The 14,923-nt window shown below is 37.2% G+C and overlaps 1 protein-coding gene across 1 annotated transcript in view; it reads left to right on the forward strand.

Moving 5' to 3' along the window:
- Positions 1-14,923, forward strand: part of MORC1 (MORC family CW-type zinc finger 1) — a 175,321-nt gene that overhangs the window by 103,261 nt on the left and 57,137 nt on the right. Inside the window, 2 exon segments of the mRNA XM_063113301.1 lie at positions 824-929; positions 7,288-7,424. Of these exon segments, the coding sequence (XP_062969371.1) occupies positions 824-929; positions 7,288-7,424 (243 nt within the window).

Raw genomic sequence — 14,923 nt, forward strand, 5'->3', positions numbered from 1 at the left:
CTTTTATCATTATTATGTCATTTCATCCTCAGTAACTCTTTTAGATAGGTACTAATATTAATATTTTTTGACAGATGATGGTAATGAAACCTAGAGAAGTTAAGTAATTTGTCTAGGATCATAGAGAAAATAAGAGGTGGATCTGTCTGGGTTCTTAACCACTGTGCAGACTGCCTCTGCCTTAGATGAACAGAGACAGGTATTTACCTACAAACTGTTAACAGTCTGTCTGGAGGGAATCCAGGATTAAACTTAAGTGTAGCCTGGAGAGAGTCATGTGCTTTGTCCTAAAGGTAACAAGGGAAATAGACAAGGAAATCAAAAAGTGTAGACTGGAGAGTGGAATAAGAGCAGAAACATTTACAGAAGAAGAAAATGTGTAAATGATTCAGAGACCTTGATTTTCCTTCTTATGTCAGACACGGGGTTAGAGACAGAAAGTAGTATTGTCCTAGATGGGGACAAGTCAGAGAAAATGGCAGAATCAGGTCACTGGAATTCTTAATGTGGTTTAAGAAGATAAAGTGGGATCTATTACTTAAAGTTCTTTTGGTTGAAAGTAGCAGAAACCAACTGCAGGGAACTGAAGCAATAATAATAATAATAGCAACAATAATGATCATTTCTTGGTGTGATTCTGAAGTAGCTGGTGGAATCCTAGAACAGTTGTGCCATCAAGCATAATGTTATGTGATGAAGGATTCACTTGTCTTTGGATTGAGAGATACCTCATACTTCTGGAATATGCAAACTGACATCTTACTATAATGGATTAATTTCTGATCGTGATCCCTTTTGTGTGTGGTTTTGTTTTGATTATCAGATCTTTGCCTTAAATGGAGAGTCTTACCTTTCTCTACTAATTATCAGGAAAAAGAATCTCTCGACATGTGGATTTGTGCTAACAATCCTAACCTTTTGGAAAATAGGTAATTTTTTGATAGCTTTCTAAAATTCTTTATTCATTTTTAATTCTTAAAGTCTATATGTATAAAATAGGAAAATGTCAGGTATAGACAGATGTTAGCTCAGTAGCTTTTATCTCTTTGCACTCTTTCTAGCCCCTTGCTACCTGTAAAAAGATTATTTTGTTAGTGTGCCTTTCCATCAAATAAAAGAGATCTGGATGTAACAATTTGCAGATGTTGGGGTGGGCAGCTCTGTACTTCCACTGGCAGGAGCCCATGACCCAGTGTTTAAGAGTTCTGCTTCCCAGTTCATTTTCGCACAACATACAACCTTATCGTACAGGAGTGTTACTCAGAGGCATCAAACTGTAAGACCATGTGCTTTTTCTATTTAAGTCATGTATTGATTTCATTGCTTTATGCTCTTAGAGGAAAAAGTCCAGACCAAAGCAGAAAAAAGACTGATTAAATATTTATGGTATCAATGTTATTATAAGCCCTTTTAGACTAATATTCTTTACCTCGGGGAAAAAGAGTTATGCTCCTCTTTAGCAAAAGCACCCCTAAGTCAAGCATGGCTTTTCCCTGCAGTCTGTTCTAAGTCCTTTAGGCTGGATAAGTAGATCAAAATCGCTAATATAGACATTAGGGTAATAGCTTCTGTTTGTTTATTTTTATCCATCTCTGAAAAAAAAGCAAAATAAAAAAAATTAAAAAGAAAACAAAATTTAGAAACTATAGTTAAAAACACTTTCACCTAGAGTCCTCAGGTTAATTATATTTAGAGACTGAAGAAATATGTCAGAGGTAAAGCAAGGACTCTTAGATTTCACATGGCCCAGGAGTTTTTCAATCTTCCTTTCTTGTTTTACAACACAACCTGTGTTTTCCCAAATAAAATTTGTCACAGAACCCAAATATATAAAATAGATAAATGCAGAACTATCCTGATTGAATTGGCAGCTGGAAACCCGGGCACCAAAGGTATCCATTTCCCACTTCTGCTTTCTACTCTCTGCAAAAAGCCTAGAGCTCCAGGGAGAATGATTATGAAACACTGATCTAATCTCATTTCCTCATTTTAAAAAAGTGAGAATTGAAGCCCAAATCAGGGCTAAGAAACCTCTTCACAAAGCCACAATCATCTGACTTCTAACCTGCCCTAACTTGGAACTTAGATTTCTCCCAAATAGGAACAAAGTGTTGGCTCAGTTTCAATATTAATAAGAGCTAATGATATTTTTATATTTTATTTATTTTTTTAATTGAAACATAACTGATTATACATATTTATGGGGCACAGAGTTGACTATCAGTTTTTGTGTATAGTATGTGATGATCAAATCAATATTAGCATGTTCATCATTACAAATTGTAATTGTTATTGGTATCTCTTACCTAATTACTCCCTAACCCCCCTCCCACTCCCCCTCCCCCATCTCTAGTAACTATAGGTCTGTTCTCTCCTTCTGAAAGTTCAGCATTTTATTGTGGTCTGCCTTTTCCTTCCTTCCCTCCCTCCCTCTCCTTTGTGAGTGGTGACATGCAGTATTTCTCTTTCTGCGCCTGACTTATTTCACTTACTATAACTTTCTCCAAGCTCATCCATGTTTCTACAAATAGCAGAATTTCATTCTTTTTTATGTTTGAATAGTATTCCATTTTGTATCTATACCACATTTTCCTTATCCAGTCATCTGCCAATGGACATTTACGTTGGTTCCATATTTTGGCTATCGTAAAAAGAGCCACAATGAACACAGGAGTGCAGATATCCCTTCAACATGATGATTTCTATTCCTTTGTATATATATCCAGTAGAGCAATTGCTGGATCATATGGTAGTTCTCATCTGTAGTTGTTTGAGAAACCTCCATACTGTTTTCCATAATGGCTTTACTAATTTATAGTCCCTTTTCTCCACATCTTCACCAGCGTTTGTTATTCTTACTCTTTTTGATAATAGCCAGTCTAGCTGGGGTGAGATGATATCTCACTATGGTTTTTATTTGCATTTCCCTGATGATTAGTGATGTTCAACATTTTTTTCATTTATTGGCCATTTGTATGTCTTCCTTTGAAAAATATCTATTCAGCTCCTTTTCCCATTTTTTGATCAGAGTATTTGTTTTTTCACTGTGAAGTTGTTTGAGTTCCTTTTGTATTCTGGATATTAATCCCTAAGTTCTCCCATTCTGTAGGTTGTCTTTTTGCTGTGTTGTTTCCTTTGCTGTGCAGAAGCTTTTTAGCTTGGTATAATCTCATTTGTTTATTTTTTCTTTTGTTGCTTGTGCTTTGGGGGTCTTATTCATAAAGTCTTTGCCCAGTCCTACATCCTGAAGTGTTTTCCCTGTATTTTACATCTTATACTTAGGTCTTTAATCCATTTTGACTTGATTTTGGTATACAGGTGAGAAGTACAGGTGTAGTTTCATTTTTCTACACATATATGTCCAGTTTTCCCAGCACCATTTGTTGAAAATGCAGTCTTTTCCCCGGTGTATGCTCCTGTTGCCCTTGTCAAATATCAGTTGGCTGTAAGTACCTGGGTTGATTTCTGGGTTCTCTATTCTGTTCCATTGCTCCATGTGTGTGTTTTTATGCCAGTACCATGCTGTTTTAGTTACTATAGTTTTGTAGTATACTTTGAAGTCAGGTAGTATAATGAGTCTATTGTTTTTTGTTTGTTTGTTTTGTTTTCCCTCAAGATTGCTTTGGCTATTTGAGGTCTTTTGTTGTTCTATATGAATGTTAGGATTGTTTTTTTTCTATTTCTGTGAAGAGTGTCATTGGTATTTTGATGGAGATTGCATTGAATCTGTAGATCACTGTGAGTAGTATGGACATTTTCACCATATTAATTCTTCCAGTCCATGAACATGGAATGTCTTTCCATCTTTTGGTGTCTTCTTTAATTTCTTTCAGCAGTGTTTTGTAGTACTCATTGTAGAGATCTTTCACCTTTTTGGTTAAATTTATTCCTAGGTATTTTATTCTTTTGGCAATAACTAATAATATTAATCACTTAGTGTGAGTTATGAATTTTTATACAGTATAGGTTTTAGAGTCCAGACTCACAGGCCAGGCTGCCCAGGTTTGACTCCTTCCTCTAATAACTGTGAAATCTCAGACAAATGATATAACCTCTCTTAACTCAGCTTCCCATCCACTAGAATGGGGTATAATAGTATAATATGCATCTTCTCTGGGTCTAGGTGAGCCTTATGTCAAGACAATCTGCTGAAAATCCTTGGCCACTGGAGGCCCTTTGATAACAAGCCACCAGAATTTAGGCCACTCTCCACAGCTCTGACCACACAGCTGTGATTTCTTAGACCAGTCTTGGGTATCATCAGACATGTGGAACTGGGAAGCTGTCATCTACAGCTTCTTTTACCTTCAATTTACATTGTCCCTGAATTGGCACACCCTCACCCTCTTATCGCAGAACATTGTGAAATTAGCTTTAAAGCTGCATTAATTCTGTCTCTTTTACACATCAAATCAGTGTCACTTGTGATGAGTGGAAAGATAAATTTATCCATGTTGACAGAAAACTGATGGACCTAAAGAGCCTGAAATGCAAAATGTCTTCTTATATTTATCATTTTCTTAAGTCCTTGATTCTTTAAATATACTGACATAATACTGACCGTCTGTATTGCATTTCCACTGAAATGATTAGGACAAAAAAATATGCTTAAAGTGCTGCAAGAATTTTAGAGGAGATATAAAGAAAAACTCCTGATTACATAGGCAGTTAATTGAGAGTTGGCATTTTTTGTGTGTGTAGGAGCTCATTAACAGTGATACAGATATTGTAATTCCCAGGAGGAAAAGAAATTAATCTAATAGCCTTGCTAGGTCCTCTGATTTGGTATGGCAGGATGGGCCATGCATACCTTGAGAATATACCTTGAAACAGATTATTGTTAGGCAAAATCCTGAGATATATGTGCCATTGGATTTGGATAGAATCATTTAAAATAAACGTATTGAAGTGACGAGAAGCAAACTATGGTTGTTTATTAGGGAACTTTCTAAGAGTGGAGAGACAGAGTTAAGAAGTAAAAAGTGGCATTCTCTGTATTTACAGAAACTACAGCTCATTGTCAGTGGTTAATTGCCAGTTGTCAGCAGAGTTAATGCCAGTGAACAGCATTTGAATGAACAATGTCCGTGTAACCAGAACTTGGACCAGACATAATAATACTTTCTCTTACTTTGCAATTATATATGTGTTCTCATTTTATCTTTACAAAAACCCTGTGAACTTTCCCCTTTTCCCAGAGGAGAAAACAGAGAGGCTAAGAAAAGTTCAGTGACTTGCCCAGGATTTCTCCCTAGAGTCAAAACTGGAAATCAAGCTTCTGATGCAAAACCTGTACCCTTTCTGCCTTACCACATCCCCTCTTGGAAGGCATCCTTTTACATTTCAGTGAGCTTAATTCCACTCAAATACTTCTTAGTGACCAAAACACACCATTTTACAAAGGGTAGTATTCAGGGTCGGTAACCTGGACTGGAAGAAATGGGGCCATTCTTTTTCAAACCACCGAAGCACTTTTGTTTTCCACTTGAGCACAGAAGGAGGCGATAATTTTTGTCACAGCACCTGAGAAATAGATACCAGTACGCTTCCATCGCATTCATGCTATGCATTTATCTGCGTTGGGAATAGGAATCACCAGCAGGGTAAAAATGATGCCTGTTGCTTGACTGAACTAAAAAAGTCTGAATTTCATAAAGGATGCTAAAAAATATCTATGGGTTTTATAGCATATTAAAATTTAGCTTATTTCCAAAAATCTTTAAATGAGGCCAATTGAACTGATTGCTTTTTTAATAAAATATTTGAGTTTCTCTTTTCTGAACATACTTGATGGTGACCCAAGCTTCTTTCCTCAAATGAAATAAAAGCTTATACAGGTACCACCCCACAGATGTCTTCAAATAAACACTGGGGGTGGCTGTATATATAGTAGTTGTTCCTAGGATTTGTTTATCTAGCACCTTTTTTTGAAAATAACAGTAATAAGAGACACCAAATGTGGGTGGAATTAAGCATTTTCTCACAGTAGCACTTGAATTTGATTGTAGTTCTTCAGTCTTCTCTGTTGATAAGGAGCAAGAAAAACACACACTGCAGCCCTGAAAAACAGAGAAATAGTGGGTTTGATCTGCTTCACTTTTCTCTTGCTTTTTCAAATGGGAGAAGGCCCTCTTTCTATTCTCCACCTCCTCCTTCCTCTCCTAGCCTCACATACACATAGATTTTCTGTGTACTTTGTCCCTTCCTCCTCTTTTTGGACACACATGGATTTTCTGTGCACTTTGTCCCTTCCTCCTCTTTTTGGTAGCCAAGTGAAACTTCCCCCCTACTTGTCAGTAATAGAAAACTCCTTGACCTAGAAGAGGCTTGAGGAACTGACCTAACGTTTTGCCCCATTACTACACATCCCCAGCCACGCCCTAATCAGAGCTGTGCCCAATGGGACTTGAACAAAATAATATCTTAACTTTTCCAACAGCATGGCTAACTCAGCTCCCCAGAATGTAGACACAAAAGCAAAAAGAAAGAAGAAAAAAAGCCCTCAAACCTTCCAAACCATATGTCTTGAAACTGATTAGTATTTTTTTTTTAAACCATAATGAGGGAAGTGCTCATCCATAGCCTGTTTATTGTTCGCTTACACCCAATTCTGCATGCTTATATGATGTATTTATTAGCTCACTAGTCATTAGAAAGAGCACATTCATAAGGCCGGGATGCAGAGCGACTGCCAAAAGCAGGTGCTCTGAGGACAGCAGGACACTTGGGAAGGATGCTGCAGTGAGGGTCATTGGTGAAGGAGCTGTCATTAACTCAGTAACCCCCGAGGCTGTCACTGAGTACTGCCTTACATCATAGTCACTGGTCTTCACAGTGATTCTGAGGCATCAGACAAAGCATCCATGTGTTTTGGAGGCAGAGGTATTTGATATATTTTAGGTAGACACATAGATTTTTGTGCCATTTTTTGGGGACAACATATTAGACTGTAATGAGATAAACCTCAATTATCTATAAAACATTTTTGCAGAAGGCCTCATTTCATGATAATGTAGGATAAGTGAAGCATTAGCAAAATAATTAATGCTCTCCCATCCTCATAAATATATGCTATCCTCCACATCTTCCATTAAGCTCTTTTCCATGCAAATTGGAGATTTAAGGTCATGTATTACCTAAAGTCATCAACACAATGCTCTTCTTTTGTATTTGAATTTCGGATATGCAAGATAGAGTAACTCCTTGTAGAAGTAAATAATCTTTTACTGACAGTAAATAGTTTAATATTTTCTCCTGATGTTAATCTTGTCCCTGTTGATTGTGAAGTTGTGATCAGATAGAACGTCTCCCTTCCATCCCCTTGGGCACCATGAGCACAGTATCACCATCAAAATCTGAGAAAGAAAAGCAACTTAGAGAATCGATCCAAAGGTATCAAAATAGACTGGCAGAACAGCAGCCACTGGTGAGTTGTTATTAATTCTTTCCAAATTCTACTGTAACTCTTACCTGTTGATTTCATAAGTGCAAATTGATTAATGTGGTTTACCCAAGTAAAGTGTGCATCCTTTTTGTCATCTCCTTTTAATTTTGGATCTAAGGACTGTTCTAGAGGGTGAGTCCAGAAGAGGAAGCAAAGTTTTATAAAAAATGGTGTGCATGTGATATCTAAGCCCATCTACACAACAATGCATGTGAGAAATAGGGATATTTATTTCCACTCTCCAGCTGCATGGAGTGCCTCATAGAGGTCAGCCAGCATGTCCAAGGTCATGTAGTCAAAGTGGGAAAACAGGTCTGTTTGACTCCAAAGTTTAGGCTATTTTTATTTCATTAGGCTTTTTCCCTGAGGGTGGATTGTTTTAGGTAAAGAGTTCATTTTTAAAAAGTACTAGCCTATTAATACAGATAGTCAAAGTCATATTTAATTGTTGAGAAAATTCAGTAAATAAAACATTACTATCAATAAACATGGTAACCATAACAATTTCAAGTGCAAGAAAATATGGCATGTAGAAAATTGTTTTATTTTTCTAACTAATAAAGTAATTAGATCTGTGCTTACTTTATAGATTTAGCACCCAAAATTCAGCATTTTTAAATTGTATAGCCTGTCAACTTCTTCAAATAGCACTTGAGAAGGTCAGTAGCATATGTCCAAATGTGTGAGCTCCTTTGTAGTTGTCAGAAAATAAAATACTCATTAAAATTGAAAATTCAGTGATGGAGTGGGAGTTAAGATCGCCAGCCTCAACATCTTATCAGTATGTGTGTCCCAACACCGTATTATTATGTGTATTTCCTTAACTCAGCCCCCTTGCTAGGGATCTACAGTTCAAGTCACCTTCCACCTGTGGTTACAACCAAAGAAGCCTGATCACCTTGAAGGGTCTGTTAGCCTGGAGTCTTAGGTCTGTCTTGGAAAGACACTGTGAGTCACTTTGGAAATACTTTCTCTGAAGCACTTTCCACCTCCAAAATATAGCTCAACTTTATACAGTTCTTAAGGCTTCTAGTAGTGGGTTTGATAACAGAGGTCAGAAGTAAAGGCATCACAATATACAAAAATCAACTCCAAATGGATTAAAGACTTGAATTTTAGACCCAAAGCTATGAAACTAATAGAAGAAAAAACAGGAGAAATGCTTCAGGACATTAGTCTGGGCAAAGATTCATAAATAAGACCTCAAAAGCCCAAGTACCAAAAGCAAAAATAGACAAATCGGTTTACATCAAACTAAAAAACTTCTGGACAGCAAAGGAAACAATCAACAGAGTGAAGAGACAACCCACAAAATGGGAGAAAATATGTGCAAACTGTTCAGCAACAAGGGCTGTATGTCTAGAATATACAGGAAATTCAAACAACTCAACAGCAAAAAAACAAATACAATTGAAAAATGAGCAAATGATCTGAATAAACATTTCTCAAAAGAAGACATATAAATGCCAACAGGTATATGAAAAAATGTTCAACATCATTAATCATCAGAGAAATGTAAATAAAAACCACAGTGAGATAGCATCTCACAACAGAATGGCTGTTATCAAAAAGATAATAACAAATGCTGGAGAGGATGCAGAAAACAGGGAACCCTTCTACACTGTTGGTGGGAATGTAAATTAGTACAGCCATTATGGAAAACAGTAATAGAGCTTTCTCAAAAACTACAAATAGAACTGCAATATGATTCAGCAATTCCACTACTAGGTATATATCCAAAGAAAAGGAAATACGAATGTTAAAATGGTACCTTTATCCCCATGTTTATTGCAGCATTATTTACATAGCCAAAATATGGAATCAACCCAAATGTCCATTGACTGATGATTGGTTAAAGAAAATGTGTTATATATACACAGTGGAATACTATTCAGCCATAAAAAAGAATAAAATCCTGTCATTCATAGCAACATGGATGAGCCCAGAGGACATTATGTTAAGAAAAATAAAGTAGGCATAGAAAGATAGATACTGCATATTCTCAGTCATTATGTGAAAGCTAAAAAAAGTTGATCTCATAGAAGTAAAGAGTGGAAGAGTAGCTGCTATACAGGCAGGGAAGGGTAGGGGGGAGAAAGGGGTAGGAGAGGTTAGTCAGCGAATACAAAACTGCAGCTAGGGAGGAGAAATAAATTTTAGTATTCTATAGCACCATAGGATGACTATAGTTAAGAACAGTTTATTGTATAATTTCAGATGGTTGGAAGAGAGGATGTTGGATATTCCTAACATAAAGAAATGACAAATGTTTGAAGTGGTGGATTTGCTAATTACTTTGATTTGATCACTGCACATTGTATACATGTATCCAAATATATCATTGTACCACATATACAAGGGTACTTCAAAAAGTTCATGAAAAAATAGAATTAAAAGATAATATGAAACTTTCCATGAACTTTTCGAAGAACCCCTGTATACGTACAACTATTATGTGTCAATTAAAAATTTTTAAAAATACTTTTAAAAAGAAGTAAAGGTATCATTACCTGTGGTTATTTTAATAAAAAGGCAATTAGGTCAATTCAGGTTTTTCCATTATGAAATGTCTTAATTTTGTTTTGCTTCTTATTTTCGTTAAAAATTCTTTCAGCTTTGTGAAGGCTTTCAACAAGTCCTGAATTGATTTTATCTTTATTGCCATCTCTTTTTTTTCCTTCCCTATAAAAGTCAGAGCTGACCTTTGTATATTAATTGTGCCAATCATGAAGACTTAATTAGCTTGTTGTTTGTTTAGGACTGGATGTTTTATTTATCATCAAGGCAGAAATGTTGGTGGCAGCTAATGGAGAAACTGATTTGGGCCATCAGTTGTGCTTATTCTTCCTTTCTTGGTAGTTGAGTTTTTCATAAAAATTTAAACCATAGTTATAGATTCAGATTGTTTTAAATTTAAACCAAGAAGTTTAGCAGTACTGATATGGAAATGTACTGCTGTTAGTTCAAAGGATATAATCCTTACATCCTCCCTTTTCCTTTTGTAAAAGGAAAATTTCACAAAATCTTTTTATGAAAAGAACCCTAGCATATTTAACATACTTTCCAGGATGCAGCACCCCTAATTGACCCTGTTTTTGTGGTAATCAAGGAAACCTTTGGTTGGAGTTCACCTAACCGTAGGCAGTCAGTTCATTTTGAGGTGGTCACTGAGCACGTATTGGACTCTGGGTCTGTTCCAGTTCAGGCACTGAGAGGCTACGGAGTAACTCTGATGCCAGAATGGAAGTAAGCTCCATGAGAGCAGGGATAGTCTCGGTTTTATTTCCTGTGAATCTGTGTTACCTAAGACAGTGCCTGGCATTTCAGTTTTAATGGCAGCAGGTAGCTGATCTGAAAAAATGAAGAGTTGACTAGGTAAATCAAAGATCTTTCTGGATTTTAGATTCTGTGGTTCTAGGTTTTGAGTCACTAACAACCAGAAAAATAAAATGATGGTAGGAATGGTAGTATGATGGTTCTCTTATCAGAATTTTGCAGCTACAGCCTCTCCCCCTGCCCCACACACCCTACTGTATACAGAATGACAAAGTCGAACTTCTAGGAGCACCGCCCACAGGACCCCCTATTTAGAGAATATCCACACTGAGTCAGAAGACCGCTGTGGTAAGAGAGATATCCAGATGATTAGGTCTTGTCCTCTAGGAGAGAATGAAGTAGCTGGGTCCCAAGATATCATTCCCACATAGTATGTTACTTAATTCCTACAATGTTGCAGCTAGTTAACAAAAGAGGAGAGTGAAGTTCAGCGAAGTTAAGCAACTCGAGTCAAGTCACACATGTGTTTGTATGGTGAAGTTGGAATTTGTTTTCTTTTTGCCTGGTTCCAGCACCATTTTGCTCACAGTCTCAGGATAAATACAGACCAAAAGGACATGAGAACACTTACAAAGGCAAGAAACTGATATAATGCAAATCGTATTTGTTAAGGGAAATACCTAAGTTCAGTAAACCTAAAAGGAGAGCTCAAATTCAAGATCCATCACCTCTGGTGCATTTTGTAGAGTAAAGGGTTGCCCCCAGTGTAATTGATACTCTGTGTTGACAAGCCAGGACCCTCATTACAAATCGTGCTTCTGAAACAGCTCATTCCAGTTTTTCTCCTTCTGAATAGGTGAGTAATTTGTTCCTAACTCTACTTTCAGCTTCATGCCTCATTACCTGCTGTTTTCTATACCAGATGACAGGTGCCACCTGCTGGCCAAATGATGAAGCATTTTCAGTTTCATTGTGTCACTTGATCGCTTGGGTGCTAATTGCATATTAGCTGGATAATTGTTATTCTATTTTCCAGTAAAACTAGACGATAATTTTAAAACCATAAAGCAGAGTTATAAAATCAACTCTTCTGTATAGGAGGACTTTCCAGTCCTTAAATTCGCCTCTCTCTTAGAAATCTTTAGATTTCTCTTCTATCTTTTATTGGTATGACAAGGACAACTGTGTCATTTTCATGCACACAGAATATAGTTTTATTTATATGTCATTCAGGCTCCTTTGGTACCACTTGAAATGCACTTAATACTCTCATCATTAAAAGAAGGATGATAACTTCATTCCTTGAATTAAGCTACCCTATATTTACCCCTTTGAACCTAAGTAATGTTAATGGGTAGTATAAGTGTACAATCAGTACGTTTGTGTGGTGTCTTGCTTGTGTATCTTCTAGTTTTTTCTGAGTTAGTATTTTCTGATTAATGTTAATGTTCTAGCCTATAGTCCAGGCTCTCTCTACTCTGATGCTAGTTGTCTTTCCAGCACTGGTTTCTTCCATTCTGCATGGTGTTTCCACTGAGCTATTCCACGTTTCTCACATCTGTTCTCCACTTCCTTGCTGCTCTGAGTGCCTTTATTCCTGCCATTCTTGTCTGGAGTGGCGTCTAGCACTTCCCCAATCCTTCAAGATCTAGAACTAATTTCAATCTCTGTATGAAGTCTTCCTTCATTTCTCTACCTGTAAAAATATGTCCTTTCCTTCCAGTGCCCTTTGTCCTGTGCGTGTCTTTCTTAGAACATGCTTTACTTTCTACCTGGTGTTATAGTTAATGGTGTATCTCATTTATCTCCTCTATTAGACTATAAGCTTTTTGAAAGAAAGGACCATTTTTAATTCATCTTTTCATTCCCAGAAGCACCTAAGCCTGGATCTTTCATGTAATAGGTATTTACCAAGCAATGAATGAAGGATGGAAGGAATAATTTGATTTATGCAGAAGTCTTCCCCCAAATGAATATTTTTCATTTGATTGCATGTGTTGACTCTACAGAGATTAGACTTACCAACTTCTGCATATATTATTGGAGACCACAGTGTTCTTACACTTAGTAAAATTAAAGTGTTGCATTTGGATGGAAGTAGAGACTGCATTTGGATTTCATTTGTCATGTTCATAGTCTTCCTATCAAATGTATAGCCTTTATAATATTCCATATCTGTTGAAAGGAACTCAGCAATAGCGTTCTATTCTTTTGCAGTGGTCATATTGACACACAAAAAAATAGTGTAATCTGGCAATTCCCACATTGGTCGTTTTAGCAGTAAATGTAGAGCATGAAGCCTTGCTGAACTTTTAGCTGTGTTTTTCAAATTGAAATGGCATCTCTGAGTACAACTTTGTAATGAAGAATGTGAATGCATTTTTCTGTTCAGAATTTAATCTTTTTCATGTGCCATTATTGTGTAGGATGCGGAGATGTCAAATCTCTATAACAGATGCTTTAGAAAATATATTTATTCATCAGGAGTACATTTCAGTCTCCTTACGTAAACTGCCATGATCTAAAATTTATGGCACCTAAAGGACCTTGTCTAACAAGAGGCTATTACACTCACTGTAGTTGAAATATTTTACTTCATTACTCTTGCTACACAGATCTCATTTCTCTACAGTGATGCATTGCTTTTCAGAGAGGGATAACATAATGTATTCACATTTTGGGGCCCTGTGTTCACAGCATACCACATGAGATGTTAAACAAATTGCTTATGATTAATTGGACTAGAAGTCTCTTGAAGGCAGGTATCATATGTTGGTATTCTTCTGTATACCTCCTGCCACCACACCTCAGGCAGTGTTGGGCATAGCAGATGTCTAACAGAAGTTCAACTGCTTAACTTAAATTTCTTGTTCAGATTATTTTCTTTCTCATTCTTTCTTGAAAAGCTGATGTCACATCTCTTAACAGAACAGCATTTTTAGTTTACTAAACAAACTCAGACAGCACCAGTGGTTAAGGGGCATCACAACAGCGTGTCTTCACAGCAGTGTGGTGGGGGAGTCCAGGTTATTCTCAGCTCCTGGCTTAAGTCACTTAATTTTTCCCTGGAGGTTGGGACTAAGGAGTACCATTTATTTTTGTCTTCTTCTGAATTTCACAGAAGTGACCAAATACTGCTGCTGTCAAAGGCCATAGGAGTTTGAGTTCAGAGGGAACACATTCTTCCTTGGAGAAGGGCAGAAATAGCTTTGACAGTGGCAGGCAGTCTTGCCATGGTACAGCTCTCTCTTTGCATACTGATCAGTCATTCCTATCCACATCAGCAGAGATGGAGAGAGAAGGAGAGGTTCAGGTGTGTTGCCTGAAATGGTTTTCACTGAAGGGAATAATAATTTGGATTTTAATGCAAATATTCCTATTTGATCTCAGCCCTGCAAAAATTCCTTTAGTACCTGAACTGTATGTTCCACCAGTTGTCAATTAGTTTGCATGCTTATCAGGGAGTATGAGAAGCTGCCCGGTATCCTGGATATACCTCAGGGCCTGTCCCCCGACTGCTCAGAGTAAGATCCAGGTATTTGGCTTCCTTCCCCAGCAGGCTGCTCTCTGCTCCCATCTAAGGGAAGTCTGGGCCTTCGAGCCTGTGCCTCTGGGTTCCGCCTGAGTCTTCCCTCCTAGCTTGAATTCTATTTCTCATCTTGTTTGTCCTAATATCCCCCTCTAACTCAGGACCCAACTTTACATTTTGAATTCAGTCCAGGGAACTGTACTTTGTGATTGTGGTTCTTATTTTTGAACTCCAACCCCATATCTCGTGCTACTGACTTAACCGCATTAAACCTTTGTCTTCTAATCATATTCTTGATCTGAATCCAGTTCTGTAGGCTTGAGTAAAATTCAAACTTACTGGTTTTGGGGTTCTATTTCTTTCCTTGTGCTTTCACCTGTTCACTTTTTCTGTTCATCTCCCCTGACCAGGCCCAGCCTTCTAACGAGGGTGTGCGGTCTCCTGACTCTTCAGGGGCTCTAATCAATTCCTAGAGAACTAGCTGATGTTCGTCCATGACCTCTGCTTCACAGTGATCTAGAATCATCTTTCCTCTATTCGATGGAATCTTGAGAAGGTCTTCCGAACACGAGCCAAGACCACTAGTAATAGTTCCTGGCATTTGAAAATAACTAAGTATCATTTAAAATGCTTCTGAACAAGTGCATATCTAGATTTTTTTGGAGCCTGAGGTT

The sequence above is a fragment of the Cynocephalus volans genome, chromosome 1, assembly GCF_027409185.1.
Source record: "Cynocephalus volans isolate mCynVol1 chromosome 1, mCynVol1.pri, whole genome shotgun sequence".
In the NCBI taxonomy this organism is placed as follows: domain Eukaryota; kingdom Metazoa; phylum Chordata; class Mammalia; order Dermoptera; family Cynocephalidae; genus Cynocephalus; species Cynocephalus volans.